The sequence below is a fragment of the Diabrotica undecimpunctata genome, chromosome 5 (genome assembly GCF_040954645.1).
Source record: "Diabrotica undecimpunctata isolate CICGRU chromosome 5, icDiaUnde3, whole genome shotgun sequence".
Classification (NCBI taxonomy): domain Eukaryota; kingdom Metazoa; phylum Arthropoda; class Insecta; order Coleoptera; family Chrysomelidae; genus Diabrotica; species Diabrotica undecimpunctata.
The window spans coordinates 144820744-144841137 of NC_092807.1; the positions used below are offsets into that span (position 1 = coordinate 144820744).

The following is a 20394-nucleotide window of genomic DNA, read 5'->3' on the forward strand; positions in this document are numbered from 1 at the left end:
AGATTAAAAGATTATTTTACAGATTTTAGATATAGTTTTTATAAAGACATGGAATATCTGTCGAAATGTCACCTTATGAATAAATAAAAAATTTTAATAATATAAACTAAGGTTCAAGATATATATATATATATATATATATATATATATATATATATATATATATATATATATATATATATATATATATATATATATATATATATATATATATATATATATATATATATATATATATATATATATATATATATATATATATATTAATGTGTATGTGTACCTATGTGTATTTACAGAATCTTTTGCTAGGTATTATAATAACTTAAATAAATTTTTCTTATTCTGGATGATTCTGAGCGACCAAGGATGAATGTTTGTGTTGCTTCTGACTACAAACAGGAGTATAACGTGGTGCTGTTAAGTAATTTTATTTTATATTAAATTTTCACATTTCACACATTATAAAACTATATTTAAATAGCTTTATTTAAAAAAAAAATCGGTTGCCTGTAAAGTCGGTTTTACGGGCGAAGATTTTACGTGACAACGTCTTTTTCTCGGTAGAATATTTATTGATATGAATATTATTAAATTGCACAATAGGAACAAGGAATTGAATGAAAATAAGAATTGCACAAATTTTAACTATAGAAATATATTTTGTTTACTAAAACATTGTACATGTAAACTTAAACTTAACTAATTTCTATTTGAGTGATTTTGTTGAGGATAGGACGATGATAGGAGAAATATGAAATGAAAGGAAGTGTTTCTGCTGTTGGAACACGCGCGCTGTGTTGACCGATCATGTTTGAGTGGGAGAGAGACGCAAGGCATTCGCCGGTCAGGCGGGCCTCTCTCTCGTTCGGTGACTCATCGTAACAGACGTGAGCGGGCGTTACACTTTTTCATGAGTGACTCCGAGCCACAACCTAATTTAAGACGTTGTCACGTCAAAATGCAAGATAGGCCGATGAATCTTAGGACTACATTAGAAGTAAGTTATTTATGGATAACAAAATTAGGCCGTATACAGGAATATATAACAGGAATATTATGTTTAACATTTATTCGTAGATCACACCATCAACAGTGTGACATATTTTTATGTTTTCAGTTCAATAAGTGACATATTATATTCTTTTCATTAGTTATGAATTATGAAACAGATGATTTTATTGATGTTATTGCATCTAACAAAAAATAACATACTGATTAAACCGACAAATATTGTCGTAATAAATATGTCAAAATCTTACGTTTAATTTAACAGCGTATGCGCAAAATTTCGGGCCAATGCTTTTTAAATGCATTCATTTTTTTCGAATCCTGGGAAAACTACTAAATATTTTTGAAAAATTTAAACGCAGAATGGAAGATTACATTATTACCAAGGGCCGAAAGTCCCTTAGAATAAACAAAAAGTTTCTTTTAAATGAGATATTTGAAATTAAAAATCAGACTTAATTTTCTTTTTTTTTCACCTTTGTAACTTACTAAAATAAAAATTATAGAAGTTTTCATTCTGCGTTTAAATTTTTCAAAAATACTTATTAGTTTTCTCAGGATTCGAAAAAAATGATGCATTTAAAAAGCATTGGCCGGAAATTTTGCGATTACGCTCTTAATGTGAACTTATGAGTTATTGTTATTGATTAAAATTGAGCATTGATACCTTTTTATGCAAATAAAATTAAATATTTATTTGCAATTAAACATAATATCTTACTCATGTAATATAAAACACTTTGAACAAAAAATCAAAACTTCGAAATCCAACAAACAAAAAATATTTATTAAGTTAAAACGAACAAAATAAAATGATCTATCCGTGTAAAAAGCTATTATAAAATAAATGCGTATCTTTCGCTATGGTCAATTTTAAATCTAGTAAATGTTGTCATTTCTTCATTTTTATTTTCGACGATAAAAGCAAATGTGGATAGTCCATTGTAGGCATAGCTTTGGTCTGATAGAGACTTGTAAGTATTTCCCTTTATGGTAATAATTTTCATTTCTTTATTAGTTAATAGAAAGTCAGAGACACATCATCTATAATTAACTAAATAAGCACATAAAGAACAAAATTTGATATCAATCCGAGGGTACCTCTTAGAATTTCACTCAAAACATGGCTAATGAAAATAAGATCGAGTCCAAGTAAGTCAACTGTCACATTGGTCACCACTAGCGCCATTTTGTAAACATTTAACTGATTCTTAGCTTTAATTAGTGAATTATTATTTATTATATAAAGAGATGGCACATAAAACAAAAAAATTAGATGGCATCACCCTTATTATTTAATAAACATCATGAAGACTACTTAGAGAATGAAGCGCAGCTTTTGTGCCACGCCGTATAATAACCAAATTGAATATGAGACAGGTCTTGTCTCATGCCGTTCTTAACGTGTTAAGCACACATTAACATCTTATTAATTTGTTCTAAATTCAACACTTATTGTTTTGCCAGTTAATCCATGTACCTGTATTAATTAAACAACTCGTATAAGTTTCATTACTTATTTTAAGGAACCAAATGCATGCCAGTCTTTAAGTACATCAAAAGGTAGTTACACAAATTAACCTAGCATAAAAAATCATCTAAATAAAAATACTACTTTACTACTTTTCAAAATTTAAAAATATAAATATCATATTAGTAAAACATCAGTTCGACAAACAAATAATTATTTAGAATGATGAAAAATGTTTGTAAAATAAAGGTTAAAATTCACTGATAATACACAGAGACATTGTTTTTCACATTTCAAAATGGCGATGTAGATGCTTCCGAGCATGTCGAATCTTGCCGACAGCTGAGCGAGTGTTGAAGGGCCATCGGCATTAACCACTCTTTCGGTAGGCAGCGTTCCAAGAATGGGACCCAACTGCTAAAATATGCCAGTCTGTTAATCCAAGGAGGAATATCTTGCCCACATAATATCTAAATATAAAAAATATAATATTATTAATTTATTACACAGTTGTTCGAAATCTGTTTATCTATAACATTCCAGCTTTTTAATCTCTTATTGGAATAATTTTAATATAAATTTATATAGTCAGGTGCAAAAAATTCACTGTGGGCACACGTTTCCGGCCATCAAAATAACATTGGAGCATATGAAAGGCACAAAAGTTATATATACTGATTTAAAATGGTTATATATCTTACTCCCGCCATAGAATCTCCAGAAGAACCAGAAAAGTACTGGCATTGGAACTTATACTAGTTCAGACCATAACTGAGTCCCTTTGATGGCGTACTCTTTGCGCAATATTTTATTCTTAAAATCTCTTTTATTGTCGTCCGAGACTAATCCACGACCATCTGTGGTCGTGAAAACATGAAATCATCCGAGAATAACACGTTACCTCAAACAGTCCCATATTTGTATTCCCTTTAAACAGTAAGTTGATGTTCTATATTCCATATTTGTCGAATATATAAAAGAAAAATCCTAAATACATGCTATTAACACAGAGCGGAATATATGCATAGATCACAATACATCAAAAAGTGATCCAACAAGTCAACTTAAATCTAACAGAAGTAGGAGAAGAAATCTTAACATCAGATGTCAATGAAAAGTGGAGCGATATTCAGAAGGCATTACTAAAGGCTGCAGAAGAAAATTTAAAGCCTGAAAAGACAAATAAAAAATAGAAGTGGATGGCTTCAGAAATTCTAGCATTAATGGAAGAGGGGAGAAAAGCCAAAGGGAGAAATGAGCCAAAATATCAAGAACTACAAAGTAGAATTAAAGAAGAGATAAACAAGGTCAAGGAAAAGTGGTTAACAGATCAATGCATAGAAATAGAAGTGTATGACAGAAATATGACAGCTTTAATATGCATAAAAAAATAAAAGAACTAACAAATACCAAAAAGCGAGCACACTATGGGATACTCAAAGATGATAATGGTAAACTCATTGCAGACATCAAAGATAAACTAAGATTTTGGAAAGAATACATAATGAAACTATTCGACGATGATAGAATGATACAAGAAGAACAACAAGAACAAACAGGACCGAAAATAATAATGGGGCACGCATAATAAGGACACGCATTGAAATTGCAAGATAAGCATTTATAAAAATAAATGTTTGTTAATCGAGACCTTCCTCTGGAGCTGAGGATAAGAGCCTTAAGATGTTACGTGTTCTCGACTTTACTGTATGGAATGGAAAGCTGGACACTAAAAGTGGATAATATAAAGAAGTTGAAATCATTTGAGATGTGGTGCTATAGAAACAATTTTGAAAATACCATGGGCCCAACGAGTTACAAATGCGTGTTAAGAAGGCTACAAAACGATTGCGAGGTCATGAAGCACATCAAAACAAGAAAGCTGGAATATTTAGGCCACATTACCAGAGGTGCAAAATATGAAATATTAAGGCTCATAATGCAAGGTAAAATCAAGGGTAGAAGATCCATAGGAAGACAAAGAATTTCCTGGCTAAGGAACCTAAGAGAGTGGTATAGTTGTAGCTGAGTAGATCTTTTCAGAGCAGCCGCCGATAAGGTACGGATAGCTGTGATGATATCCAACTTCGGATAGGAGAAGAAACTACACGAAGAAGAAGGAATATATGCAACACAACATTACCAAAGTATGCGCATACATAAAACAAATGAAATGGCATACAAAAACTGATGATATAATTAAGAATCTAAAATATTATATTATGAATAAATATTTTTTTAAATTTTCTATTAAAAACTTTTGCCTTCTATCTGATCAGAATAAAAATTCGAATTAAAGAATATTTAGAGATCTTCAATCTTCTCTAAATTTATTTATTTAGGGAAGATCGAATTCAGCAGGTTTCTCCGTATCCCGTTCTCTAATTATTATCATTTTGCCGTAGCTTAATTATTTAACAACAATTGTATTATATAGATATATATATATATATATATATATATATATATATATATATATATATATATTGTTATGATATGTAAAATCGAGAAAAATATTGGGTTGATTAAAAATATTTCAAAGTTCAAAAACATTAAAATAATTCAGATAAGTAGGATAATAACCAACAAACATTTCGAAGAAGGAAAGTTATTAAATTCTTGGATTACCTGTACTAAACAAAATGTAAGCTATGCATAAATTATTTCTTTGTTATACTTGAGTGACCCGCATAATTTTAAGTGAAATCCAATGACAATTGAACCGGGTTTTCCAAATACATTAATGCAGTGATTAAAGACAATAGAAGAGATTTTAGAAAGAGGTTTTTGTTAGTTTTTAAGAATTATAGAAAAATATTATTTGTAAATAAGTTTTAGGAAATTTTATAATTATAGGTAAAAATTTGTTTGTTATCGAAATGAAAAAATGGGGAATTGTGACGAGTTTTGGCGGAGATTGAAAAAGGTGGGATAGGTATGTAGGAATGAAAGTTTAGCTAGATTTAGGAGAGAGAAAAGATAATCAGTTGGTTTTCCAAGTCTGTAAGACGAACAGTGATTGTTCTCTGGCGGTTCCCGAGAAGTAGCAAGCAGTAGTGTTGAATGTTAGTGAGTTTTTGTGGAGTTAGTGTATCTGACAGAAGCTGAGGCAGCAAAATATTGTAAGTCATATTTTTCTACTTATATTCCAAGAGTCACTGTTCAGGCCAACGAGAGATTCAGTTTATCGTAAAGAGAAGATATTCCAAGAGTCATTTTTCACTCGGGCCAACGAGAGATTCAGTTTATCGAGAGGAGAAAGGCTATCATAATTTGAATGATTTGTGCTTTTGAAGGAGATCATTAAGGACGATATACTTGCAACAATCTGTTGTAAGATTGCTGATTACATAGGGAGCGGTTGAGAGGAGATAATATAGTCTACAAGGAATAAGGATTTGGACCACTCATCATCAGAGAGAGATATTTTTGTTTTCTGCAGTTTTTTTCTTTTATTGATAACACAATTTTTACACTTAATTTAGAAAGGATATAAATATTTTGATTAGGAGAGTTAGAATAGTTTGGGATTTTGAGATTTCAATTAATATTGTTTGTACCATTAATTTTGATTGTTCACGTACGTAGAACAAAATTTTGAGAATCATTATATGAGATTTGTTTATTGAAAACTTTTGAGTGTGAATTATTTCATTATTTTTATTTCAATATATAGTGTTAGATCATATGTGTTTTTTATTATTCCGGTATTCTTTGGACCTTACCTTTCACATGTAATAGCATAGATATGGAAGCACGAATTTAACCCTGAGATAAAAGAATTAAAAATTGTGATAGAGTCATAATCATATCATTTAAATAATTTTAATTAATCAAAAAATTAATTAGCTAATTATTGCTTGGCGCACCAAGACTTTGAATATCACAATAATATATATATATATATATATATATATATATATATATATATATATATACATATATATATATATATATATACATATATATATATATATATATATATATATATACATATATATATCCATATTGATGTATCTATTAACACATAAGATATGTAAGATTAAACATAAAGTGATTTTATTGAAATCTTATACATATATTGATTTTACAATGAAAAATATATTTTTAAATATGAATATGAGATATGTACAAAATTTGTAGAAGCACACGTCATTAAAAAATTATATGGCAGCGAACGTGTTAAAATATAAAATAGATTTATTTTATTGTTCACCTTTTAATCTTTATAAATAAGTCACATTTATTGATTGAAACAACGGATTGGTCCAATTCCTTTATCATTTAATTAAGTCGAATAAACAATAACAACATGTGCAATTGACCAAGATTGTTCGGATAGTACAGCTATTAATGAAATTTTAATCTGAGGATTAGTATGTACTTAATACAAAGTATTAATTGTTTTATTACAGAATCCAATTTATAATTTCTAACAGAAATATAAGTTTTAAGCTTAAATGTTTTAATTGTAATTTTTTATATAATTTGTAATATTTCAAGAAGTTAATTTATAGTCTCTTGGTTATAGTTATCAGCGCAAAAGTGGTGTAACCCACATTTTTTGTTGGATACGGTTTTAATGTAAAATAAATTCGTTACATTATGATCGTTCAATACAATAGTAGCGTAAGCCACCTTTTAGTATCCATCAACGGATGGCGCTAAAAAGTCTGTTTTTACAGGGAGCATATTAAGCAAAACAAAAGAGCAAGAGTGGTGGAAGCTGGATACACCACTTTTGCATCATGGCATCACTATTGTTTGCCTATTGCTTACTTCAAAATTCCGTCAGCTGTCAGTGTCGTGTGTGTTAAACATTGAGGTTTGAAACGAAGCTTAAAAAACATAAATCAATACATATCTCATCAAACAAAAAATTTTATGAACCATGGATAAAAACGATGATGTCAGGTTAGTTAAAATATTGTGTTTATACAAAAAGAACAATTTTATTTACATTTAGGTAAGTTATGTAGATTCATAAATTACTTAATTAATCAATCTGGTTGCAGTTGGAGATTTTGATGATTCCGGCTCTAAATATCTACCATCTCCTGCGCCCTCATCATTCAATGGTGACTCTGAAGAAGTCTATACAGCCAATTCACAACAGCCACTTCCAAGCACGTCTAGTTCAGCAGAAGAATCTAAACCAGCTAAAACCACATATGAATCTCCTATCCTCAAAAGTAGAAAGCGTGTGAAAAGCCAGAGATTTGGCAGGGAAATATCTTTAAATTGAAGCGAGCAAAATGTGAACAATATGAAAACCACAAAAAGGAAATTTCTTTCTCCAGATCTGAGCATTGGACGAATGTATTCTCTTTATAAAGACAAAATACATGAACCTGCCACATCTTTCGTTTTCAGTAAAACTTTCAATGAATGTTTTAATTTACGTTTCCTCGCACCCATCAATGACGCTTGCAAAAAATGTGATCTCTTAAATAGCAAAATTAAATAATTAAATGTGCCGAAAATGAACAGCTAAAACAATAATTGCAACGTGAACAAGAATTACACCACACGAAAACAGGCGCCAAACAGGGATTAAAAGATGATACGACTTTGGAAATATCATCAACTGACTTACTGTAATAACCTTTGACTTGATGAAAACTCCACCTATCCCCGTATTGAGTACTGGATAGTATATTACAAACGATAGCTGTAGACTTTTTGCTTTGTGACTCATAACATGGGGACAGATGATGCCTACATGTTTGTTTGGAACGAGTTGCAAGCTCCACGAGGATCCCAGGAAGTAGAATCTTGCTTGATTTATGTTTTTTAATTCTGTGACTATGACTAATATAAGTATATCATGATGAAACAGATGAAGAATTACCATTTAAGTCAGTGCGAAGAAAACGCAGTCAGAAACTGTAATACAACTAGATGCTTTTCAAAACGACCTCCTTAAAGTGTTACAGTTCATCCTGCCAGTTTATCACAGTTTCTATAATAGCCTCAATACCGACAGTGTCCGGGATAAGTGTATTATGGTGAAACGTATGAAGAATTACCCTAATTATGTACTATTTCCATTGTTTCCTAATAAAGCTTGTGCTCATATGGTGTAATCTGATTATGATATGTGCAGAACTGATTTAACCCACATGTATTATGAAAACAAAAGTACACAACTATTGTACATAAGTTTTTTTTATAAATTAAATTAAATATAACGTTTACAAAAAAAATTAAATTAAAAACCAGTATAACGAAATTTTAATTCTTCATATTCTCCTAATTAAGGAGTCTGGGGTTACACCACTTTTGCGCTGATCGCCTCGTTTCTTCTATGGAGTGATGAATTGTCGTGATTTGATGATCTAACAGTCAACAGGCTGTTAAAATTAACCTAAGTTTCTGCGATTTTCGTTCTGTGCAAATGAATGGTATAGTTGAATTTTCGTGAAGTGTTTTATTAACAGAACGGAGATATCAACCTTACAAAAACATTCCGCTAGATGGTGAAAAGTTCAAACCAGTTTCCAACATTTGGGCATTCAAAGTAGTAGTAAGATCTCTGTTAATCGATGGAACAAAACCAGCAGTGAAACCTCCTTGGGAAGTGTGAAGATCAGCTAAATCGATAAGAGATGAAAGTTATAAGGAACGTAAACGAAATTATATTCGTAAACAGAGAGTGAGGTGTATAAAACAAAGATCAAGGTGACTATGATGACTGGAAAGTCTGATCTGGGAGCGGAAGGTAGGTGATATAAATCAATTGAAACAAGAGCTGTCAATGAATAAGCTATACACCTGAGAGGCAGAAGATAAATGAAGCAGATATTTGGTTAGTCTCGGAACCACCATGGGCAGTAGTACCATGGAGAAAGAAGCTTTATAATTCATAGAAAAGTACATGGAATCATTGAAATACCATTTTATTGAGGCATTTTAAAGTAATTACGATTTAAATGATAATAAGCCACAATTAAAGGTTAATGTAAGTTTATTGACGTTTCAATTTCCTCTTCCAAACATTAATGTTTGTATTTTGAGAACGATTTCCGAAGTGGAAATTGAAACGTCAATAAACTTACTTTAACCTTTAATTGTGGCTTTTTCCCATTTAAATAGTAATTACATTGAAATACCATTCTTAGTATTTCCAGGCGAATTTTCAACAAAATTGAAACCTCTGCCTAAGGTACGGCATCCCTAAATAGAAGCTTCCAACCTTAATTTACAAGTTGTTAATAGGCGTATGGCTAGCATTCCTTGAAAGACGAGAATTCAAGGAGAAGTTTCCTATAGGAACATAAGCTGTAAGAAAATTTATATATGTAGGTTCACAAATCAAATGGAACAATACCATTAGCGCAGAAATTAACTTATCCAGCAAATGTCAGATTTTTATTGATTTAGCTAATTTTGGATTCGTGACATGAAGAATGAAACTCTTATTCTCTATAGTAGGTACTTTTGACTTGATCAATTTGTGGTTTTGAAATTTAACAATGTCTTAAAGAACTTTTCCACATTTAAAATTGTGCAAATATTCCTGGATCCTAAATACTTATATTTAAAATAAAAAATATATATAAGGAATTATATTAATCGCTTACCTTACAAAATGCTCCTGAAAAATGATTACAATTATTGTTCATAAGATGATATCTATCGCCTCTAAATTCCTTTCCTAATTCATTAATAATTCTTTTAACATCTTCTTCTGTAAAATCTGTATATCCTATATGTATTGTTTGTCTACAAATAATGAGTGGATTGAACATTATAATAACGTATTTATTCTATGTATAAGTTTATTATCAATAATTAAATAAATGGAAATAATTTGATAGCCACAAATGGGTTTGCAATTACTTTGTACTGCAATTATCAATTTATATACCTTGTTTAATTTCGAGTCACGTTTATTTAAGAATGGTTATAAGTTTATATATATATATATATATATATATATATATATATATATATATATATATATATATACATTGAGAATCTATATTCGAGAAAGGATATTGAAATGATATTTTTATAAAGGTTTATTTTTTCTGGTACTAATTTAGATATTTCATAATACAGGCTATATCGGGATAAAATCTATAATTTGGGGGCGCCGATATAAGATTAAAATATTTTTTTACATTAATTATTTTTTTTAGATCTTATGAATTAAAATTGGTCATTTTTGATTGTTTTCTTCTTCTTCCTTCTTGTATGTAGGCTTTAAAGCCTGTTTCTTTTTCAATATTAGCCTCCTAAATTATCGGACCATCTTTTTCTTGGTCTGCCAATACTCCTTCATCCATTTGGTGACATGTCGTGCTATTCGTACTATCCTATCCTCTGCCATTCTACTAATCTGTTCGTTCCACTCCTGTTTCCGTTTTGTCACCCATCCATTTATGTCTTCTATATTGCATGCTCTTCTTATGTTTTCGCTTCTCTCCCTATTCAACAGACTTTTCCCTGATATTCGTCGAAGTATTTTCATCTCTGTTGTTTCTAGTAGTCGTCTCGTTTTAGATGTGCCAGATCTCGTCTCCACCGTATATGTTAATATAAGTCTAATTGCAGCTTTATAGATTCTTGTTTTTGTGTCTTCCTTAGGTGTTTGTTCTTCCAGACTGTCATTAAGAGATCCCGCCGCTTTACTTGCTTTTAAGTAGCTTTTGTTGTCGTACTTCTTTAACATCTCCGTAACTAGTTATATCTATTCCCAGATATATAAACCTTGCTTCCTGCTTCATTATTTTCACATCAATTTCGATTCTACATCGTAGTGGGTATTTAGATGTTTGGTTTTTTCTGCTGATATTATCATATTGTTACGTAAAACATTATGAGTCATATTAAAAAGCATGTAAACATCTTGTTTATTCACTTCTGCATTAGATTTTACGAGAGCCTTCGATTAGCCGGCAGAAATTTACCTGAAATGATGAGTCATGGGCCACGACTCGAGGGTTTCCAAGCAGTTGAAAAACTAGTTTTAGCTGTTGACCTCCTTCTAGTTTATTCGATGACGTTCCCGTTATTCTTGTCAACACCACCAACAATATTCGAGTCTGCTATAGGGAATTCCGGAACTAACGGAGGTTTATATAAAGGAGAAATTTTATATGGAGAGTTCAGTTAGTTAAGATCCGAAGACCGCGCCCGCGATTTTTAATTGTCACGTTCGCTTTTAAATAAATTATGTATTTTTAGTGATTAATAAACTTATATAAATTATCGTGCTTTTTAATAAATTAAAGTAGGAACAATATAACAAATTGAATAAAGACAATAGTTAAATAAATTCTCATTTCAATATTGTATTTCTTGGCTGTTGTCTTCTGTCTCGGCGATTAATGCGACGTCGTCTGCATAACATAACATTTGGATTTCTTTGTTCCCCATTCTGTAACCATGACCTTTACGTACTGCTTGTATTATTTCGTCCATTTTTATATTAAAGAGAAGTGAGCTTAACGAGTCACCCTCTCTGACTCCGCTTTGTACTGATAAACACTGTGTTAGTTTTCCATTTATCTTTGCCTGTATTCAATTATGGAAGTAGATGTTTTCGATAGTTTGTATAATATTGATTGGTATGATTCTTTTATACAGTAGGTGTAAGACGTGTTCGACTTGGATGCGACCGAAAGCCTTTGTCAGGTCTATAAAACATAGATATGCTGGATTATTGTAAGGCCATTGAGCCTTTTCTGTGATTTATCTTAGTACAAATACGACATCTACGCAGGATCTACCGGATCTGAATCCTTGTTGTTCATCTGATAAAGTTGTTAGTTTATTGACTTTGTTGGTTAGAACTTTTGTGGTAAGCTTAAATGCGGTATTCAGTAGATTTATACCTCTATAATTGTTGGGGTCTTCTTTATCTTTTTTCTTGAACATCGGTATCATTATGCTGTTTCTTCATGCGTCTGGTATCTTATAGTGCAATATTAGTTTTTGCATAAGTTTTGTCATCTCAAAGGTTATATTTTCTCCTCCGTGTTTTAGAAGCTCATTGGTTATTCCGTCTGGTCCTGGTGACTTTCTATTTTTGAGTGAATTTATGCCTATCTCTACTTCCTGTAAACTGATTTCTATTTCGTGTCTTAATTCAGGTACGTTATTATTTTCCTTTCCTTTAAACAATTCCGTCAGATATCTTTCCCATTCGTTTGCTGGTATGTTATTGTATTCCTTCAATTCTGCCATTTCTTTCCGTTGGTTTCCCATGAATCTCCATATTTGTTTTTGTGTACCGTAGAAGTCGCTTTCCATTTTTTTTAAACTGTTCCCAGTGTTCATTTTTTGTTCTTCTTACCAACTGCTTTGTTTCATTTCGTATTTTTCTATAGGTGTCTCGGGATTCTGGAATATTTTATGTTTTGTACTTCGTGTAGGCCTCTTGTTTCTCTTTACATTGCTCTTTTATTTCTTTTCTGAACCGTGGTGTATTGTTGTTGTTTCTTTTGTTCAGTATGACAATGTTGTTTTTAATCTTCTCCCAGCTCGCGTTTATATCTTTAAATGTTAAGTTGTGAAAGAATGGTGGGTAATACATGAAGAAATTCGTGTACCCCCGACAAATAAATACCGGCGGGACCCAGGTCTACCTGGCTTTTTGGCATACGACCTTTAGCTAGCCACTAACCCGAGTTTGAGGGTGGTGCATTGCAAGGAGCATCGCGGGGCTCCATTCTCCCCGTAGTACTTGTGTTGCCACCCCGAGGCGGAAAACTTGGACGCAGGTCGAAGCTCGACCTCGCACGTACAGGTAGCCGCCGACGAGCTCTCCTCTACCACTCTTAAGTCTCCCAAGGTGGGTACGTGCTGTAACCCCCTCGTCCTTAATGGAAAAAGTGTGTATGAGGGACGCAGCACGTTCAACCTCACCTTGGTTCTGTGGAATAAGAGTAGAGTGGTCCCACGAGAGGCTTGTCTCGGATACTATGAGTGTAGACCGGTGACCGTAACGCCGAAGCGCCCTGCGTGCGTTTCTACAAACCCGACACCTCGAACGACGGCTCTCCTCCTATTCATTCCTTCCCATTAGTCGCCTCTTACGACAGAGAGGAATAACTTACCCCGGCTATATTCTCATCTCCACGAACGGACGGAGGGTGGGTGATACAACATTTTTAATATGATTTTCGGACTCAGTACACTTAAAATATATAAAATAGACGTAATTTTATCAAAAAAGTTTTTTCATCGTTGGCATGTGAATTAATGATTTTCAATCGAACTTAATGATTATAGAGGCCAAGGATATGACAACGGCTCTAATATGAAGCGAAAAAATAAAGGTATTCAAGCTCGTATTTATAAAGAATATCCTCGTGCTTTTTATGCCATGTGGATGACACTCCCTCAATTCAGTCACTGGGGAGATGCAGCTATATCTTGCACATAATCAACATATTTTTTTGATATTATACAACATTTATACACTTTCTCTTTGCTTCTGTAGGGCAATGAAAAATTTTAACTTGCTTTTTTTTATTATTGACAATGAGCTCTATCTTTAAAATCTTTATGCAAAACTACCTGGGAAACTCGAATTGATTGTATCATACCTTTGAGACTCCATAACTGAATTACACGATGCACTTTTACAAGTACACGAAAATTCAAAAGATGCTGGTGCACGACATGAAGCATTTACGTTATTAGAACAAATATGCAAAAATTGTCAAACAAAAACATTGTTAGTAAAGCCTTACAGACCGATTCAACGGATTTAAATAATGCTGTTAATTTACTATAATCTTGTTCTAAATATAGCGATATATCTTTCCCCATAAGGGAAAGAAACTAGGAAAATCACGATATAAACATGGGATAAAACACTTGGCAGTATCATCGAAAGGAGAGGAAAACATGGGCAAAACTTATATAGGTACAATTAATGTAATATCTAATATGATGATGTATTTGTTCGCCCTCTTGATAACAACTTTTTATTTCTTTTATTAAATTAAGTATTGAGTTTGAAATACTTGTAAAATCTTTATAATATTTATCAAAATATATAATTTGTGAGCTTGAAAACACAAAAATGTAACTTTACCTAAATTTGAACTGTTCTCCTAATTCTTTTTCATCCCTAGGTATATTTTCGAATATGCCAGTAAATGAATATTGATGGCCTCCATACGCGTATTCTGTTCCATATATTTCAACACCTAGAACAAAAGAATACTCATACAATGGAAATCCAAACGGGATGACGAAACAAAGAGAAATTTTGATAAGGTAACAATACTCTAGCTTGATTCGTAGTAATAATTATTTTCTCACTTCATACGATTTTATGGGAATTTTACGTCAAATGTTTGTATGTTCAAGTTGGATATGATACGTTTAATTCAACTTTTTTATATTATAGACTTAAATTAACATACATTTACTATATTTTACTGAAAAAACGATCAATTTGGGGTATGAAATGTTGCCCAAAGCACTGAATAGAGGCTCCGAGTCATAAAAGACTAACCATCCAAAAAAACTTACTGTTTGTGTGAATAATGTACCCATAGTTTAGTCGTGATCTGTACAAGAATTCTCAAAGTGGTTATAATGAGTGGAACCTTAGATTTTTGTAAAAATGTATCCGATTTTGCTTAAACTTTGCACAGTTCATCTTTATACTATTGTTTCGTGATTGAACGAAGGGATTTTCAATGGTCGACCCGTTCTTGTTTTATACGAAAAAAATGTAAAGACGATGAAAATTGAAAAAATGTTAAATAATATGAGACGAAAATGCATTCAAACTTATTTCAAAAGTTTAAATTTAATTTTTTGCCTACCGCAAAAAAGGGGGGTCGGGGAAAACTGCAGAAAAAAAGACAATTTACAATATGTTTAGCTGAAAACTTATTCAAATGCTAAACTTTTTTATGTGTAAATTTTAAATAAAATAGATTTTTGGTTTTTAAAATACAATTATTTGAAAAAGTTGTGTTTTTTTTCTTCAAGACTTTAAAGACTTTTCAAGACTCTTTACTAACTAACAATTAAAATATACAACAGCTACGTGAAAGCGTTACAGAACCTTATAATACACACGCAAACCTTGGTATGGAGCTTCAGGATGAGTACAAAATGACTATAATGCTGTATAATACCTATGCAGGTTTGATATTAAGTAAATTACCAGTGCAACAGTCCATCATAGCACAAAGTACTATATAGTAGTGTTCACAAACGACTTCTTCATCTTATTTTTTTAAGTTACTTTACCAGTCCAGACCAGTTGCGCCCTCAAATGTCTCCAGAAACGTATATTAAGATAACATGACATCTCGAATACAAAAGTACATTTTTGCCTCAAGATTGAAGATATTTTAACGCAGATAATTAAAGCTAAATGTAGTTAATATGTTTATATTAAAACTGTAATTGGTTTTGTTCCTTAATATTATGGTAATAAGTATATATTAAAAAAATATTGTTTCTATTTACTATACTTAAAACTCACTGTAATGAAATTTTGGCGGCGTTCGTATATGGCATCGCATACTTCTGAAAAAAATTTGAAATTGCTCAGATACTCTGAGAGTTCAATAATTGTTGCTAGTAACCAAAAAATTAGGTGTGTCATATGTCTCAATTTTTGGACCTACTAACTTACGTGTCTTCAAATGTTCTGAAGTCATTCGCGGACACAAACTTCTCGCAGACTCTTATACATCTTTTAAAACAGGTTTCTTAAATTAATCGGAAAAGTATCTATACCTTTGCCTATTTCTTATCAGTATCTGAACCTCTGTTTCCTTGATTCTATTTTGTTCATCTTCAATAATTGTTATAGTTACTTCTTCTTCAAACAAAAGATCAATCCCACATGCCGATGCTCTTCGTACAGCTTCTTTCACTATTTACCTTGTGCACCATACGCTTTTTAATTTATTAAAATCGGGTCGTCAAAATTAAATAAAGGAAAACTAAAACTTTGCTTCCCACCAAGTCGTAGAAAGCCCTGGTTCTCTCCAGGTTTGTTTGAAGGAGTTTAATATTCAATATTTGCTTGGTTAGCCCGCGTTGGCGCTTTCTTGAGCAAACCTTGGAAGTTTGGGCACTTATTTGTATCAGATATGTGATCTCGTTGTTTGCATACATTGAAGAAGGGATGCGCCTTTTACAACTCTTCACCTTGTGTCCTTTATCACCACAATTCGGACATTTATAACTTTTGTTCAGACCCTCACAATTTCGTATCGGCAGCGATAGCATCTTATTAGCTTTACTCTGGCTCCAATTTTACAGTTGCTCTATCCAATTTTAATCCTATCTGTTCTAATCAGACCTATTGCAATTTTTTAATTAGCTAAAACCGTAGCCGTTTGAATACATTTCTATTTGGCATTAATAAGTGTATGGTAAGCTGATCCTCAGATATGTTTGAATGATTTCCGTTAATATCTCCTTTCACTTCATCCGCGTTGAGGCCTGCATCTATATCGTTTAAATGTAGCATCATATCTTCCTTTTTAATGTTTATGTCCATGTCAGGTGCTTTGCCTTTTATGGCCTATTTCAGTTCCTCTGACTTCTTTTGGTCCCCACTTATCTATAATAGTAAGTCGCCTTTCAATGTTCATTTTTTTTTGGAAACATCCATTTGCCTTATGTCCACTTTCGACTTAACATCCTTGAGTAATTCAGCGGTATGACTTATGCTTTGCCTTTATAATGACTTTTCCTGTTGCTCTTCTGTTGAAACGAGCGGTGTTTGTTGTCCCACTTCAGTTTCAGATCTTTTCTTATTTTCTTGAAAAGGATCAGTATCTCACCCTTTGTATCTCGATATGCATATTCTAGTTTAGTTGACCTCTTGACTATGCTTGCCTCTTTTAACTGCTTTATAATAGTTTCAGCTAACTTTGGGATGTCACTTATTCCACCGTCTTCACATTTATAAGGGGTCTTACTTTTTTCAATCCGTCCTAGTAAGGCTAGAGGCGTACTAAATCACCCCTATTGTTAGGTCTTCTTTGGCAATGCTATCAAAAACGTGGTATTTTTTAAGTTTCTAATGTCTCCTCACTGTTCTCACGCACAGAACGCTTTTTTTTGGTTCTTTAAAGGGTCAGAGTTCATTCTGGGGACCAAGACGAAGCGATTGGTACCTAATATGTATGTGTTAGGGTACTATAGAGGTATCTTTTAATCTATTTTCGGGTAAAATCGCGAAAAAATGAAAAAAAACGTCGATTTTAGTGACTGAATAACCGCTTGCCACGCTTTGAGCAGGTGTTTCTTGGCTCTTCAAAGGGTCAGAGTTCCTTCTGGAGACCAAGACGAAGCGATTGGTACCTGATATGTACGTGTGCTCCAAGTATAGACTTCTCTTTCACTCGTTTTTCGAGGCAGATCGCTAGAAGAATGAAATAGCTTTAGCGAACAAATCAGTTCTTTGTTGGAAAAAACTTACATTTGCCTTTTTTTTTTGAGGCTCGCACCTGAAAACATGTTTTTTGGTATCAACCTACAGAAAAAAATTGTTACTGTGGGGTACGGGCAGCAAATTGCAATATCACCATATTTGGCTCCAGTAAGGTGCGAATTTTTGTAGAATTCCTCGTATATTCCATCAAAACCGGCTAAATATGGATTAAACTTGCAATGTCTTGCTGACGCCAGAACGTGTTATGTTTATAACATAATATCTATATTGCGGTAAGGGTAGTCATAGTATTGGACTCTCTGAAGCAGAAAAAAAATTTGGTATAGCTACCCAAGCTGTTATTAGATTGTGCAAACCAATATTTGGCAGTAACCCATTACTACATAAATGGAATTAGCACAAACTATTTCTCACAATTGTGGGAACAATTAAAAAAACAAAAAGGGAAGTTCCTAATGAATTTTTACGTAATAGAAACGTAAGTTTTTCACTTTATGGATTTACTAAAGATTATACAACTATTTCACACGTGCCGAAGAAAAACGAGGCAGTTTTATTTCTTTCCTCCGCTCATCATGCGACAAAAACAGATCCGCTTACTGAGAAAGATGAAATAAATGTATTTTATAACAACACCAAAGGTGGTGTTGATTCAATGGATCAAAAGTGTAGTGTTTATTCTTCAAGTCGCCGAACCCGTCGTTTGACAATGGCAATTATTGACACAAATTCATTTATTATACACCAATCACACCGTTATAGAGAAATTCTTACTAGGATGGAATTCATGAAGATTGTTGCTAAACAGTTGATTGAACCATATATGAGAGAACGGTTTCATAATATAAGACTACTACGTGAGTTTCGAATGTCAATCGGTCGTATCCTAGGGGAGAAAAACTTGCTCCAAATGTCTACTAATAAAGAAGAAGAAAACTGCATATCAGTGTTTTTCTTTCAAAAGACCTATATGCTATATGTTTAGAGTATTCTAAAAAATTTCGACTAGATTCTGCGGAAAGCGAAATGCAAAATGACCCGTAAATTACCTGTGCAGGTTTTTTACTTACTTAGTTTTTTTTTTCAAAAGTAGCAATTTTATGTTCATTTGTCATTTAACATTTTGTATATGTATGAATTTCGACTAATTTTTCTTATTATTAATTATTTATCTCAAATATCTGCTCGTGTTTTTTTCATGAGAACATTTTTAGAAAATTTATAAATGCATGTTTTTAATTGTTACATACGCGGTCCCAGGGACGTCAGAATGCTGTTTACGCACAGAATATTCATCACGCCAGTTGAGAGTTAACAATCTTAAAATCATAAAACATAAATTATTTCTATTAGACGAAAATAAAAAGGTTAATTCCCGTAAATGTTTTTAACTCATTCATATACTGGGTGTTAAAAAAAGGTATGTCATAAATTAAATCACGCATTCCGGGGACAAAAATAAATTGATTGAATCCAACTTACCTTAGTACAAAAGTGTACACAAAAAAAAGTTACAGCCCTTTGATGTTACAAAATAAAAATTGTTTTTTTTGCATTATCTCCTAAACTACTTGACATTTTGTAATAAAAATGGCCACGTTACTTTCTTGTTCTGAAAGCATTTTTCATAAAAAAGAAACAACAAAATCTAAGCACACAGAAAAATTTTAAGGGGGGTGTGCAGCCCTAAACCCCCCCCACTTTTGAGTACGTTCAAATCAAATAAATTTTGTGACATCATTAGTTTAACACATGATTTTTAAAACTTGTCTCTTATGACTTTTTTCAAAAAACAGTTTTTATTGAGTTATTGCCCTTTTCATTAACCTTTAAAAAATTACGTGCAACTGAGTAAATGGCTTAAATGAATTAACAAGTACAAAAAATGTCTATAACCTCGATAAATATGATATTACAATAAATGTTCAAAATGACCCCTATTTTCTTCAATACACATTCGGTATCGTTTTAATAAGGGAAACCGAATGCGCTGAAAAATCATATTTTTCTGACGAAATTGATTTGCAGCTTCAATTATTCCAACCCTCAATTCCAATCCTCTATTGTTACAGAATACACTTTCTCTTTCATAAACCCCCAAAAGCAAAAGTCCATGGAGTTAAGACCTGGACTTCTGGGTGGCCAAGAAATAGGTGCGTCACGACCCCTTTCAATCCACCGACCAGGATACTGCCTGCAAAGGTATTCCCGGACTTCACTATTGTAATGCGGTGGAGCGCCATCTTGTAGAAACCACATTTTGCCTTATTGCAATATTCACTTCTTCCAAATACTCTTGTAAACCGTTTGCCAAGAACTGCAAATAATTATCACCATTTAAATTGTTGGGAAGAAATACTGGGCCTATTACATTGTTATCCACAATTCCTGTCCAAACATTAACTTTTAAAGTCCTTTGGTGATAAGTCGTTTTTTTGGCGATAGTTCGATGGTCGTTTTATGATGGTTTGTTATTCCATTTCTACTGAAGGTAGCCTCGTCGGTAAACAAAATATTTCTA

At 32.3% G+C, this 20394-nt stretch overlaps 1 protein-coding gene across 1 annotated transcript in view; it reads right to left on the reverse strand.

Moving 5' to 3' along the window:
- Nucleotides 1-1774: 1774 nt before the first annotated feature.
- The window catches only part of LOC140441929 (deubiquitinase DESI2), a 32840-nt gene continuing 14220 nt past the window's right edge, over nucleotides 1775-20394 (reverse strand). Inside the window, exons 3-5 of the mRNA XM_072532933.1 lie at nucleotides 14532-14646; nucleotides 10063-10204; nucleotides 1775-2949 (exon numbers count right to left, since the gene is read on the reverse strand). Coding sequence (XP_072389034.1) covers nucleotides 2773-2949; nucleotides 10063-10204; nucleotides 14532-14646 — 434 coding nt within the window. The 3' untranslated portion in view covers nucleotides 1775-2772. The remainder of the gene's footprint in view (nucleotides 2950-10062; nucleotides 10205-14531; nucleotides 14647-20394) is intronic.